Source organism: Petromyzon marinus, chromosome 69 (genome assembly GCF_048934315.1).
Source record: "Petromyzon marinus isolate PM22_M1 ecotype Great Lakes invasive population chromosome 69, UKy_Petmar_22M1.pri1.0, whole genome shotgun sequence".
Taxonomy (NCBI): Eukaryota; Metazoa; Chordata; class Hyperoartia; order Petromyzontiformes; family Petromyzontidae; genus Petromyzon; species Petromyzon marinus.
Window position 1 is genome coordinate 5,686,857 of NC_133735.1, and position 15,661 is coordinate 5,702,517.

Genomic DNA, 15,661 nt, shown 5'->3' on the forward strand with positions numbered 1-15,661 from the left:
TGGCTGGGCATGCGGGCTACATGACCCAGCCATCGCAGCCTTGCCCGCCGGAGGAGCTCACCGATGGGACCTTGCCCAGATCTTTCAAGGATTTGTGAGCTCCTCACACAATCCAGCCTGGTTAAACCCAGGATAGATCGTAGGCAGGCTAGCCTAAACGTTTCTAACCGGCGAAGATGTTCCATTAGGGGGGGTCCACGTTTCGCAAGCGTAGAGAAGGGAGGGAATGACCGTGGCCGAGAAGACCTGAAGCTTAGTGCGGAGCGACAGACCAGGTAGCTTCCACACAGCGTTACGCAACCGATGAAAAGATATTGGCGCTCGACTGATTCGGAGTGAGACCTCTGCTGTTAAACTGGAGCTGGTCATGAGCACACTGCCCAGGTATGGGAAACTCTCCACTCTCTCCACAACTGCCCCATCACCGATTGGGAGTTGTGGGGGTGGAGTGTCCGATGGTACAAAATACACATATACAGACACACACACATAAACACATATAAACACAGACACACACAGACACACAGCCACACACAGACACACACACACACAGATACACACAGATACACACACACACAGATACACACAGATACACACACACACAGATCCACACACAGACACACACCACACATAGATACACGCACAGACACACACAGCCAGACACACACAGACGCACACAAACATACAGACACACACACAGATACAGACTTCACAACCCAAGGCATCAACCACAGCGGCCAACAGCATCACCATCATGAGCAGCTCACAATGCAAATGTTAAATCTTGGTTTTTTTTTGGTGTTTAATATATTTCCGGTGCAAAATTACAACCGTTGTTCATATATATAGCAAAATATAATTCAAGCTGACAACAACATACGCCCCCTCCCCCCCTTCAACCCACCTAACCAATCAACAACATTTTAGAGTACAAAAAAAAATACATTCCTTCTCAGGATTATAACAGCGATGATAATAAAACAGCCCTCACTGCCACGGACGTAATGAAGATTGCGCAACATGTCTCTGGGCATCGCTCTGGAAGTTGGAATGTCGTGGGAGCCTCGACTGCAGCCCCACGGGGGTCCGGCCCCTTTATAAAGAAAATGCAAAAAAAAAATTCATGAAAAAATGAACATTAATCTGCCACTGCGCCTTTCCTTTTAGGACCACGCCCACTTCCTGGTTGGACCACGCCCACTTCCGGGTTGGACCACGCCCACTTCCGGGTTGGACCACGCCCCCCTTCCTGGTTCGGGCCACGCCCGCTTCCTGTTTGGGCCACGCCCGCTTATCGGTTGGGCCCTGCCCTGCCCCGTTTTTGTTTAGACTCCGCCCCCACCCACCCATTCTTCCTGTCAGTCAATAGGTGTGCGTAGTTATCAGTAGGGGCGTGTGTAGGATCAGTAGGGGCGTGTGTAGTATCAGTAGGGGTGTGTGTAGGATCAGTAGGGACATGTGTAGGATCAGTAGGGGCGTGTGTAGGATCAGTAGGGGTGTGAGTAGTATCAGTAGAGGTGTGTGTAGCATCAGTAGGGGCGTGTGTAGGATCAGTAGGGGTGTGTGTAGGATCAATAGGGACGTGTGTAGGATCAGCAGGGGTGTGAGTAGGATCAGTAGGGGTGTGTGTGGGATCAGTAGGGGCGTGTGTAGGATTAGTAGAGGTGTGTGTAGGATCAGTAGGGGCGTGAGTAGGATCAGTAGGGGCGTGTGTAGGATCAGTAGGGGCGTGTGTAGTATCAGTAGGGGTGTGTGTAGGATCAGTAGGGGTGTGAGTAGGATCAGTAGGGGTGTGTGTAGGATCAGTAGGGGTGTGAGTAGGATCAGTAGGGGTGTGTGTAGGATCAGTAGGGTGTGAATAGGGTCAGAAGGGGTGTGTGTGGGATCAATAGGAGCGTGTGTAGTATCAGTAGGGGCGTGTGTAGGATCAGTAGGGGTGTGTGTAGGATCAGTAGGGGTGTGAGTAGGATCAGTAGGGGTGTGTGTAGGATCAGTAGGGGTGTGAATAGGGTCAGAAGGGGTGTGTGTGGGATCAATAGGAGCGTGTGTAGTATCAGTAGGGGCGTGTGTAGTATCAGTAGAGGTGTGTGTAGGATTAGTAGGAGCGTGTGTAATATCAGTAGGGGCGTGTGTAAGATCAGTAGGGGTGTGAGTAGGATCAGTAGGGGTGTGAGTAGGATCAATAGGGACGTGTGTAGGATCAGCAGGGGTGTGAGTAGGATCAGTAGGGGTGTGTGTGGGATCAGTAGGGGCGTGTGTAGGATCAGTAGGGGCGTGTGTAGGATCAGTAGGGGTGTGAATATGATCAGTAGGGGTGTGTGTGGGATCAATAGGAGCGTGTGTAGTATCAGTAGGGGCGTGTGTAGTATCAGTAGAGGTGTGTGTAGGATTAGTAGGAGCGTGTGTAATATCAGTAGGGGCGTGTGTAAGATCAGTAGGGGTGTGAGTAGGATCAGTAGGGGTGTGAGTAGGATCAGTAGGGGCGTGTGTAGGATCAGTAGGGGCGTGTGTAGGATCAGTAGGGGTGTGAATATGATCAGTAGGGGTGTGTGTGGGATCAATAGGAGCGTGTGTAGTATCAGTAGGGGCGTGTGTAGTATCAGTAGAGGTGTGTGTAGGATTAGTAGGAGCGTGTGTAATATCAGTAGGGGCGTGTGTAAGCTCAGTAGGGGTGTGAGTAGGATCAGTAGGGGTGTGAGTAGGATCAGTAGGGGCGTGTGTAGGATCAGTAGGGGTGTGAATATGATCAGTAGGGGTGTGTGTGGGATCAATAGGAGCGTGTGTAGTATCAGTAGGGGCGTGTGTAGTATCAGTAGAGGTGTGTGTAGGATTAGTAGGAGCGTGTGTAGTATCAGTAGGGGCGTGTGTAGTATCAGTAGAGGTGTGTGTAGGATTAGGTGGGGTGTGTGTATGATCAGTAGGGGTGTGTGTAGGATCAGTAGGGGTGTGTAGGATCCATAGGGGTGTGTGTAGACCAGTGTGGGTGTGTGTAGGTTCAGTAGGGGTGTATGGGATCCAGGTTTTTATAGGGAACCATAGATTTGCATAGAGATCCATAGACTTACATAGAGACCCATAGACTTACATAGAGACCCATAGACTTGCATAGAGATCCATACACTTGCATAGCGATCCATAGACTTACATAGAGATCCATAGACTTGCATAGAGATCCATAGACTTGCATAGAGACCCACAGACTTACATAGAGACCCATAGACATGCATAGAGATCCATAGACTTGCATAGAGACCCATAGACTTACATAGAGATCCATAGACTTGCATAGAGACCCATAGACGTACACAGCAGAGATCCATAGACCCACACAGAGACTCACAGACTCACATATAGACCCACAGACTCACGCAGAGACCCATAGTCTCACAGAGACCCATAGACTCACACAGAGACCCACAGACTCACACAGAGACCCACAGACTCACACAGAGACCCACAGGCTCACACAGAGACCCGCAGACTCACACAGAGACCCACAGACTCATAGAGAGACACAGACTTACACAGAGACCCACAAACTCACACAGAAACCCACAGACTCACACAGAGACCCACAGACTCACACAGAGACCCACAGACTCACAGAGAGACCCACAGACTCACACAGAGACCCACAGACTCACACAGAGACCCACAGACTCACACAGAGTACCACAGGCTCACACAGAGAACCACAGACTCGAACAGAGTACCACAGGCTCACACAGAGACCCACAGACTCACACAGAGACCCACAGACTCACACAGAGAACCACAGACTTACACAGAGTACCGCAGACTCACACAGAGAACCACAGACTCACACAGAGAACCACAGACTCACACAGAGACCCACAGACTCACACAGAGAACCACAGACTCACACAGAGAACCACAGACTTACACAGAGTACCGCAGACTCACACAGAGAACCACAGACTCACACAGAGAACCACAGACTCACACAGAGACCCACAGACTCACACAGAGAACCACAGACTCACACAGAGAACCACAGACTTACACAGAGTACCACAGACTCACACAGAGACCCACAGACTCACACAGAGACCCACAGACTCACACAGAGACCCACAGACTCGCACAGAGACCCGAATTCGAACCGCGTTGTGTGATCGGCATCGCGCTCGCTGAAGGTGTTGATGCCTTCAGGGAAGTCGTGGACTCTGTATACGCAACTGCGCACAATTCTGTGAGTCGCTTATAACTGCTTTGCCGTTACTTATTGCCAATTATGGACTCAGACTATTGTCCTATCAAAGTGCGGACTACACCGAGCATGTTCTTGTTTCCTCTGATCGACAGAAAAGAGAGATAGCGAGAGGGAGAGAGAGATAGTGAGAGAGAGAGAGCGAGAGAGATAGTGAGAGAGATAGCGAGAGAGAGATAGAGAGATAGTGAGTGATAGAGAGAGATAGCGAGAGATAGTGAGTGATAGAGAGAGATAGCGAGCGAGAGAGATAGAGAGAGAGCGAGAGAGAGAGATAGAGTGAGAGAGATAGCGAGAGTGATAGCGAGTGAGAGAGATAGAGAGAGATAGAGAGATAGTGAGTGATAGAGAGAGATAGCGAGAGATAGTGAGTGATAGAGAGAGATAGCGAGCGAGAGAGATAGTGAGAGAGATAGTGAGAGAGATGGTGAGTGATAGAGAGAGAGAGATAGCGAGCGAGGGAGATAGAGAGAGAGCGAGAGAGAGATAGAGTGAGAGAGATAGCGAGAGTGATAGCGAGTGAGAGAGATAGAGAGAGATAGAGAGAGATAGAGAGAGATAGCGAGCGAGATAGTGAGCGAGATAGAGAGATAGAGAGAGATAGAGCGAGTGAGAGATAGAGTGAGATAGATAGTGAGCGAGAGATAGAGAGAGATAGTGAGATAGAGATAGCGAGCGAGAGATAGAGTGATAGCGAGAGAGAGAGCGAGAGAGAGATAGAGAGATACAGAGAGATAGCGAGAGAGATAGAGAGAGATAGTGAGAGAGAGAGCGAAAGAGATAGAGTGAGAGCGAGTGAGAGAGAGATAGAGAAAGAGGTAGATAGAGAGATAGCGAGCGAGAGAGAGAGCGAGAGAGAGATAGAGTGAGATAGAGTGAGATAGAGAGATAGCGAGAGAGATAGAGTGATAGCGAGAGAGATAGATAGAGAGAGATAGAGAGAGATAGTGAGAGAGAGAGCGAAAGAGATAGAGTGAGAGCGAGTGAGAGAGAGATAGAGAAAGAGATAGATAGAGAGATAGCGAGCGAGAGAGAGAGCGAGAGAGAGATAGAGTGAGATAGATAGATAGCGAGAGAGATAGAGTGATAGCGAGAGAGATAGATAGAGAGAGAGATATAGAGAGTGATAGCGAGAGAGAGAGATAGAGAGAGAGATAGAGAGAGTGATAGCGAGCGAGAGAGCGAGTTGATGGACAGCCCTTTTGGCGAACCGCGTGACCTGCCCCGAGCCGAAGCGGACACCTCCAAACGACCTCCGGGACCGCCCGCCTTCCCCTCAAGGTCCCCGGGAGGAAGTCCGCCTGTTGCCCCCACCCCTCGGCACTCATTGGACGGTCGTCGCTCTCAAGCCGGGACTCCGGAGACACCGCTGAGACCTCACGGTCCCCCTCCTCATCCTCCTCCTCATCCTCCTCCTCATCCTCCTGCTGCTGCTGCCTCCGCTCCATCGCGTCGCCTCGACGGCTGTCTTCCACCGCCTCCACCGCCTCCACCGCCTCCACCGCCTGCACCACTACCGCCACCACCACCACCACCACCACCTCCTCCACCTCAACCACCACCGCCTCCGCCTCCACATCCACCACCTCCACCGCCTGCACCACTACCGCCACCACCACCACCACCACCACCACCTCCTCCACCTCAACCACCACCGGCACCACCACCGCCTCCACCGCCTCCACCTCCACCGCCTCCACCACCGCCTCCGCCTCCACCACCTCCACCACTTCCTACGCCTGCACCACTACCGCCACCGCCGCCACCACCACCACCACCACCACCTCCTCCTCAACCACCATTACCACCAGCATCTCCTCCACCTCCTCCATCTTCTTCCACCTCGTCCTCCTCCACCTCGTCCTCCTCCACATCCCCCCGGTCCACCTCCTCCATCTCCTCATCCATTCGCCAACCGCTTCCTATCGCGTCGTCCGGCGGTGGACCCCCATCAACACCCACCACCACCGCCACCGCCTCCACCGCCACCTCCACCGCCTCCACCGCCTCCACCGCCTCCACCGCCTCCACCGCCGCCTCCACCGCCTCCACCGCCGCCGCCACCACCCGACGAGGCCCCGGGCAGCGTCACGTGGGGCAGCCTGCCCAGGAGGGCCCGCAGGGCGCCGAGCTCCAGGGCGAGGCGCTGGGTGCGTGCCCGCAGGCGCTCGTTGTCGGCCGCGAGCTCCACCACCCGGGCCGCCGTCTCGGCCGAGCGCAGCTTCGCCTTGTCCCGGCTCTTCCGCACCGCCACGTTGTTGCGCTCGCGACGGGCGCGGTAGTCGTCCGTCGACTTGTCCAGCGCCTTCTTGAGGGGCCTCCGCCTACCCTGGTGGTGCTGGTGGTGAGGCTGTGGTTGTGGTTGTTGTTGGTGGTGGTGGTGGTGTTCGGGGGGAGAAGATCGAGATGGCTGAGGTGGTTGTGGATGGGTCCCTTCGTGGTGGTGGTGGTGGTGGAGTTGTGAGTGATGAGGGTGGTGCTGCTGCTGGTGGTGGTGGTGGTGGTGCTCAGGTGGTTGGTGTTGATGATTCGGATGGTGGTGGTGCTGGTTATCAGCCTGCTGATGATGATGATGATAATTGTCTTCCTCTTCCTCCTCTTCTTCCAGTTCCTGCTGCTGATGATGTTGAAGCTGCTGCTGATGCTGCTGGTGATGCAGAAGCTGCTGCTGCTGCTGCTGATGCTGCTGATGATGATGTTGAAGCTGATGCTGATGATGGCTCAGAAGGAGAAGATGATGATGATGAACGTTCGGATGCATCGCGTTCCGCTCGGCGTTTTCCACCACCACCTGCTGCTGCTGCTGATGATGATGATGATGCTGTTGCTGCTGCTGCTGATGCTGCTGCTGCTGCTGATGATGATGCTGCTGCTGCTGCTGATGATGATGAAGATGTCCTCCGAGGTACAGAGGGCTGGGCACAGGGGTTGAGGGAGGCGTGGGATTTCCTTGAAACGGACTCGGGCCAAATCCTCCACCGCCACCACCACCACCACCACTACCGCCACCACCACCGCCACCACCGCCACCACCACCACCACCACCACTACCGCCACCACCACCGCCACCACCGCCACCACCACCACCACCACCACCGCCACCACCACCACCACCGCCACCGCCACCACCACCACCACCACCACCGCCACCGCCACCACCACCACCGCCACTGCCACCACCACCACCACCACCACTACCACCGCCACCACCACCGCCACCGCCACCACCACCGCCACCACCGCCACCGCCACCACCGCCACCACCACCGCCACCACCACCCTGATAGCTGGTGTCGGCAGCAAGTTTGTCGTCGCCCGTGGGTTCCTCTTTCACGGCCACGCGGACTTTGGGGTGGTACCGGACGGCCGTGTGATTGTGAACGCTGCCGATGAAGCCGCCACCACCGCTGCCGATGAAGCCGCCACCACCGCTGCCGATGAAGCCGCCGCTGCCGAGGCCGAAGTAGGGCTGAGGCGTGGAGATGCCGCAGCTCGTACGGTGTTGTGGACGGGACAGCGGCGACGATGAAGTCGTCGCCGGCGCCGGTGGTGGTGGTGGTGGTGGGGTCTGGTGATGTTCCGGGAAGTTCTGTCGGAAAGGGGGGGGGTTTGAGAGACAGAGAGAGAGGCAAGCGGCAACTCGTCAGGCCTGGGTGCTTTTTGTTGCGCATGGGTCAAAGGTTAAAGGTCGTATGCGGATCATAACCGATACCGCAGGTGAGGAACCTTTACATTCATTGATTTATGAGGATCGTTAAGACGAAATTTTTGACTGTTGCTGCTCACAATGCCATACGGGAAAGCCCGCAGGAGTCTGTCCCATTACGGTCAGAATGAACCGTGGCTTGGCATTCTGAGATGAATATCACTCAAGGCTCGCACTGTTAAGGAGACACTCAGGAGGTAGAGACATCTTTTTAAAATGTTGTACTCCTGATCTAGGTTAAAGATTTTAAGTCATACGTAGGTCATAATCGATACCATAGCCTTGAACCCAGGCTCTCAGTGTCTCCGACACGGCCATCGTGAACCCCCTGAGAGAGAGAGACACCCAGACCCAGGGCTTGAACCCAGGCTCTCAGTGTCTCCGACACGGCCATCGTGAACCCCCTGAGAGAGAGAGACACCCAGACCCAGGGCTCGAACCCAGGCTCTCAGTGTCTCTGACACGGCCATCGTGAACCCCCTGAGAGAGAGACACCCAGACCCAGGGCTTGAACCCAGGCCCTCAGTGTCTCTGACACGGCCATCGTGAACCCCCTGAGAGAGAGACACCCAGACCCAGGGCTTGAACCCAGGCCCTCAGTGCCTCCGACACGGCCATCGTGAACCCCCTGAGAGAGAGACACCCAGACCCAGGGCTTGAACCCAGGCCCTCAGTGTCTCTGACACGGCCATCGTGAACCCCCTGAGAGAGAGAGAGTCACCCAGACCCAGGGCTTGAACCCAGACTCTCAGTGTCTCCGACACGGCCATCGTGAACCCCCTGAGAGAGAGAGACACCCAGACCCAGGGCTCGAACCCAGGCTCTCAGTGTCTCTGACACGGCCATCGTGAACCCCCTGAGAGAGAGAGAGAGAGACCCAGGGCTTGAACCCAGGTCTTCGCCACTCACCACGCTAACCGCCTTGAGTCCGCCTGTCAAGAATCCTTCCTCGAGGAACTCGCCACCGAAAATATCTCCACCGCTGCCGCCGGCACCACCGGCACCGCCACCGCCGCCGCCGGCACCACCGCCCACCGCGGAGGGTTCAGGCGGTCCCCTCCCTAGCGGGCTGGGCTCGGTGATGTAGGCGGTGAGGTCGATGCAGTTTTCATAGCAATCTCCGAGGTCTTCGCCACCGGCACCACCGGCACCACCGGCACCGCCGGCACTGCCGGCACCGCCGGCACCGCCGGCACCGCCGGCGGCACGGGCGGCGGCCGTCGCCGCAGACGACGCCGCCGCCGCCGCCACCGCCTTCGCTGGGAGCCTCTCAGTCTCGTACAGATTCCACGGTTCCATGGCCGAGGACGGGACGGCGGAGGGTCGGGCCGGCGGAGGCGGTGGTGGTGGTGGTGGTGGTGGCGGCGGAGGTGGCGGAGAATTTAGCCGTGACCGTGTCCGGCAGCATCTCCCGACGGTTTGGCGATCGCTCGCTCGGAAATCGAATAAAATTTTTTTTGTCTGAGTCACACCACTACTGGTGGTGTTGGTGGTGGTGGTGTTGGTGGTGTTGGTGGTGGTGGTGGTGGTGTTGGTGGTGGTGGTGTTGGTGGTGGTGGTGCCCACCGCCGCCGCCGGTGGTGGTCGACGGAGGAGCCGGTGGTGAAACTCCTGTGACCGACGGGCAGAGGCGACGATGATCAGACTCAGGGGGAGGCTCCCGGTGTAACCGCCGCCCACGGCCACATCCGCTTTGGCGGACTGACTCGTCCGTTCCCTTCCCCCACCCACCCACCAACCCCAATATGATCATTGTTTTTTTAACCCTTTTATCTGGCAACAAAACTGACACCTTTGTCTTCCCCCACCCACCCACCAACCCCAATATGATCATTGTTTTTTTAACCCTTTTATCTGGCAACAAAACTGACACCTTTGTTACAAGGAGCCATGTTTACATTGACCACAATACCTGCGGTCGGAACGCAAACAAAAAACAACAACGACTCTGATAATGTATGTGGCACTGTCCTTGAAATTGATTGGTCCACACCCGAGACAGCTTCCTTTAGAGCCTCGTCTCACGTTGGTGTTGGACCAGAAGACGCCAAAAGGCGTCACACAACTCAACAAAGACAATGCACCATCAGAGTATGAGAGCTAAGGGGTAAGCATTTACACAACATTGGAAACCTCATTTGCCAGTAACAAAATATGATAAAAGGGTATTTTGTTACTGGCAAAGGAGGTTTTTGGCGTCTTCTGGTCCAACACCAACGCGAGACGAGGCTCTATAAAGAAAGCTGTCTCGGGTGTGGACCAATCAGTTTCAAGGACAGTGCCACATACATTATCAGAGTTTGTTGTTGTTTTGTGTTTGCGTTCCAACCGCAGGTATTGTGGTCAATGTAAACATGGCTCCTTGTAAAAAAAAGGTGTCAGTTTTGTTGCCAGATAAAAGGGTAAAAACAACAATTATTCAATAATTATCTCAAGAAACGAGCAAACAAATGATAACAACAACCCGCCAGAGCCACACAACCCCCTTGGTGTCCGTCTGAAACGTCAAATCTGGCGAATAGCCACACGGGCCCGTGCCCACGTGCCGCCCCGTCTGCTTGAGGCCGAACAAATGCGTCGCTGCCGGCGGCGAAATCCCGAAATCCCGCGCGATCGCCCCCCTCTGCAGTACAGGAGTTGCAATATCCTGGCAGGCGGTTGGGCGGGGGTCGATCTGATTTTGATTGGCCGTGGTGCTGCTGTGATCCGCGTGGTGCGGCAGGAGTCACCAGAATTCACATCGCTCAGATGTAGATCATCGCCAGAATTCACATGTCTCAGATGTAGATCATCGCCTGAATTCACATGTCTCAGATGTAGATCATCGCCTGAATTCAAATCACTCAGATCGAGACCATCGCCAGAATTCACATCACTCAGATGTACACCATCACCAGAATTCACATCACTCAGATGTACACCATCATCACACAGATGTACACCATCACCACAATTGACATCACTCAGATGTACACCATCACCACAATTTACATCACTCAGATGTACACCGTCACCAGAATTCACATCACACAGATGTAGACCATCACCAGAATTCACATCACTCAGATGTACACCATCACCAGAATTCACATCACTCAGATGTACACCATCACCAGAATTCACATCACTCAGATGTACACCATCACCAGAATTCACATCACACAGATGTAGACCATCACCATAATTCACATCAAACAGATGTAGACCATCACCACAATTCACATCAAACAGATGTAGACCATCACCAGAATTCACATCACTCGGATGTAAACCGATCACCAGAATTCACATCACTCAGATGTAGACCCATTACCACAATTCACATCACTCAGATGTACACCATCACCACAATTCACATCACTCAGATGTACACCATCACCAGAATTCACATCACTCAGTTGTACACCATCACCAGAATTCACATCACACAGATGTACACCATCACCAGAATTCACATCACTCAGATGTACACCATCACCAGAATTCACATCACTCAGATGTACACCATCACCACAATTCACATCACTCAGATGTACACCATCACCAGAATTCACATCACTCAGATGTACACCATCACCAGAATTCACATCACTCAGATGTACACCATCACCAGAATTCACATCACACAGATGTAGACCATCACCAGAATTCACATCACTCAGATGTACACCATCACCAGAATTCACATCACTCAGATGTACACCATCACCAGAATTCACATCACTCAGATGTACACCATCACCAGAATTCACATCACACAGATGTAGACCATCACCAGAATTCACATCACTCAGATGTACACCATCACCAGAATTCACATCACTCAGATGTACACCATCACCAGAATTCACATCACACAGATGTAGACCATCACCAGAATTCACATCACTCAGATGTACACCATCACCAGAATTCACATCACTCAGATGTACACCATCACCAGAATTCACATCACACAGATGTAGACCATCACCATAATTCACATCAAACAGATGTAGACCATCACCACAATTCACATCAAACAGATGTAGACCATCACCAGAATTCACATCACTCGGATGTAAACCGATCACCAGAATTCACATCACTCAGATGTAGACCCATTACCACAATTCACATCACTCAGATGTACACCATCACCACAATTCACATCACTCAGATGTACACCATCACCAGAATTCACATCACTCAGTTGTACACCATCACCAGAATTCACATCACACAGATGTACACCATCACCAGAATTCACATCACTCAGATGTACACCATCACCAGAATTCACATCACACAGATGTACACCATCACCCGAATTCACATCACTCAGATGTACACCATCACCACAATTCACATCACTCAGATGTACACCATCAGCAGAATTCACATCACTCAGATGTACACCATCACCAGAATTCACATCACTCAGATGTACACCATCACCAGAATTCACATCACTCAGATGTACACCATCACCACAATTCACATCACACAGATGTAGAACATCACCAGAATTCACATCACTCAGATCTAGACCCATCACCATAATTCACATCACTCAGATGTAGACAATCACCAGAATTCACATCACTCAGATGTACACCATCACCATAATTCACATCACTCAGATGTAGAACATCACCAGAATTCACATCACTCAGATCTAGACCCATCACCAGAATTCACATCACTCAGATGTAGACAATCACCAGAATTCACATCACTTAGATGTACACCATCACCATAATTCACATCACTCAGATGTAGAACATCACCAGAATTCACATCACTCAGATCTAGACCCATCACCAGAATTCACATCACTTAGATGTAGACAATCACCAGAATTCACATCACTCAGATCTAGACCCATCACCAGAATTCACATCACTCAGATGTAGACAATCACCAGAATTCACATCACTCAGATGTACACCATTACCTGAATTCACATCACACAGATGTACACCATCAACATAATTCACATCACTCAGATCTCAAGTTATGTTTGATGCTTAAGAAGTTCAATGTGCGTACAAATTAGTGAGTGTATGAGTGACTCTTTGAATCAGTAAGTGAGCCTCTGAGCGAGCCTCTGAGTGAGTCTCAGAGTGAGTGAGTTTCTGAGTGAGTCTATAAGTGAGTCTCTGAGTGAGTCTCTGAGAGAGTGAGTTTCTGAGTGAGTCTCTGAGTGAGTCTCTGAGTGAGTCTCTGAGTGAGTGAGTTTCTGAGTGAGTCTCAGAGTGAGTGAGTCTCTGAGTAAGTCTCTGAGTGAGTTTCTGAGTGAGTGAGGTTCTGAGTGAGACTATGAGTGAGTGAGTCTCTGAGTGAGTCTCTGAGTGAGTGAGTCACTGAGTGAGTCTCTGAGTGAGTGAGTCTCTGAGTGAGTCTCTGAGTGAGTCTATGAGTGAGTCAGTCTATGAGTGAGTGCGTCTCTGAGTGAGTGAGTCTCTGAGTGAGTCTATGAGTGAGTGAGTCTCTGCGTGAGTCTCTGAGTGAGTCTCTGAGTGAGTGAGTCTATGAGTGAGTGAGTCTCTGAGTCTCTCAGTGAGTTTCTGAGTCAGTGAGTGAGTCTATGAGTGAGTGAGTCTATGAGTGGGTGAGTCTCTGAGTGAGTGAGTCTCTGAGTGAGTCTATGAGTCAGTGAGTCTCTGAGTGAGTCTCTGAGTGAGGGAGTCTCTGAGTTAGTCTCTGAGTGAGTCTCTGAGTGAGTGAGTCTCTGAGTGAGTCTCTGAGTGAGTGAGTCTCTGAGTGAGTCTGAGTGAGTGAGTCTATGAGTGAGTCTCTGAGTGAGTGAGTCTCTGAGTGAGTCTCTGAGTGAGTGAGTCTCTGAGTGAGTGAGTCTCTGAGTGAGTCTATGAGTCAGTGAGTCTCTGAGTGAGTCTCTGAGTGAGTGAGTCTCTGAGTGAGCCTCTGAGTGAGTCTCTGAGTGAGTGAGTCTCTGAGTGAGTCTCTGAGTGAGTGAGTCTCTGAGTGAGTCTCTGAGTGAGTGAGTCTCTGAGTGAGTCTCTGAGTGAGTGAGTCTCTGAGTGAGTGAGTCTCTGAGTGAGTCTCTGAGTGAGTGAGTCTCTGAGTGAGTGAGTCTCTGAGTGAGTATCTGAGTGAGTGAGTATCTGAATGAGTCTCTGAGTGAGTCTATGAGTGAGTGAGTCTCTGAGTGAGTATCTGAGTGAGTGAGTCTCTGAGTGAGTCTCTGAGTGAGTGAGTCTCTGAGTGAGTCTCTAACTGAGTCTCTGAGTGAGTTTCTGAGTGAGTGAGTCTCTGAGTGAGTCTATGAGTGAGTGAGTCTCTGAGTGAGTCTCTGAGTGAGTGAGTCTCTGAGTGAGTCTCTGAGTGAATGAGTCTCTGAGTGAGTGAGTCTCTGAGTGAGTCTCTGAGTGAGTCTCTGAGCGAGTGAGTCTCTGAGTGAGTCTCTGAGTGAGTCTCTGAGTGAGTGAGTCTCTGAGTGAGTCTCTGAGTGAGTGAGTCTCTGAGTGAGTGAGTCTCTGAGTGAGTCTCTGAGTGAGTGAGTCTCTGAGTGAGTCTTTGAGTGAGTGAGTCTCTGAGTGAGTGAGTCTCTGAATGAGTATCTGAGTGAGTGAGTCTCTGAGTGAGTGAGTCTCTGAGTGAGTCTCTGAGTGAGTATCTGAGTGAGTGAGTCTCTGAGTGAGTCTCTGAGTGAGTGAGTCTCTGAGTGAGTGAGTCTCTGAGTGAGTCTCTGAGTGAGTGAGTCTCTGAGTGAGTGAGTCTCTGAGTGAGTCTCTGAGTGAGTCAGTCTCTGAGTGAGTGAGTCTCTGAGTGAGTCTCTGAGTGAGTGAGTCTCTGAGTGAGTCTTTGAGTGAGTGAGTCTCTGAGTGAGTGAGTCTCTGAGTAAGTATCTGAGTGAGTGAGTCTCTGAGTGAGTCTCTGAGTGAGTGCGTCTCTGAGTGAGTGAGTCTCTGAGTGAGTATCTGAGTGAGTGAGTATCTGAGTGAGTCTCTGAGTGAGTCTATGAGTGAGTGAGTCTCTGAGTGAGTCTCTGAGTGAGTGAGTCTCTGAGTGAGTCTCTGAGTGAGTCTATGAGTGAGTCTTTGAGTGAGTATCTGAGTGAGTCTCTGAGTGAGTGAGTCTCTGACTGAGTCTCTGAGTGAGTGAGTCTCTGAGTGAGTCTCTGAGTGAGTCTCTGAGTGAGTGAGTCTCTGAGTGAGTGAGTCTCTGAGTGAGTCTCTGAGTGAGTCTCTGAGTGAGTGAGTCTCTGAGTGAGTGAGTCTCTGAGTGAGTCTCTGAGTGAGTCTCTGAGTGAGTGAGTATCTGAGTGAGTGAGTCTCTGAGTGAGTCTCTGAGTGAGTCTCTGAGTGAGTGAGTCTCTGAGTGAGTATCTGAGTGAGTGAGTCTCTGAGTGAGTCTCTGAGTGAGTGAGTCTCTGAGTGAGTGAGTCTCTAAGTGAGTCTCTGAGTGAATGAGTCTCTGAGTGAGTGAGTCTCTGATTGAGTCTCTGAGTGAGTCTCCGAGTGAGTGAGTCTTTGAGTGAGTCTCTGAGTGAGTCTCTGAGTGAGTGAGTCTCTGAGTGAGTCTCTGAGTGAGTGAGTCTCTGAGTGAGTGAGTCTCTGAGTGAGTCTCTGAGTGAGTGAGTCTCTGAGTGAGTCTTTGAGTGAGTGAGTCTCTGAGTGAGTGAGTCTCTGAGTGAGTATCTGAGTGAGTGAGTCTCTGAGTGAGTCTCTGAGTGAGTGAGTCTCTGAGTGAGTGAGTCTCTGAGTGAGTGAGTCTCTGAG

The 15,661-nt window shown here is 51.9% G+C and overlaps 1 protein-coding gene across 1 annotated transcript in view; it reads right to left on the reverse strand.

The window, feature by feature from the left end:
• Positions 1–6,182: 6,182 nt before the first annotated feature.
• LOC142906729 (uncharacterized) overlaps positions 6,183–15,661 on the reverse strand; it is a 12,179-nt gene continuing 2,700 nt past the window's right edge. The window contains exons 2-4 of the mRNA XM_076055117.1: positions 8,847–9,548; positions 7,591–7,820; positions 6,183–7,146 (exon numbers count right to left, since the gene is read on the reverse strand). Coding sequence (XP_075911232.1) covers positions 6,183–7,146; positions 7,591–7,820; positions 8,847–9,236 — 1,584 coding nt within the window. The 5' untranslated portion in view covers positions 9,237–9,548. The remainder of the gene's footprint in view (positions 7,147–7,590; positions 7,821–8,846; positions 9,549–15,661) is intronic.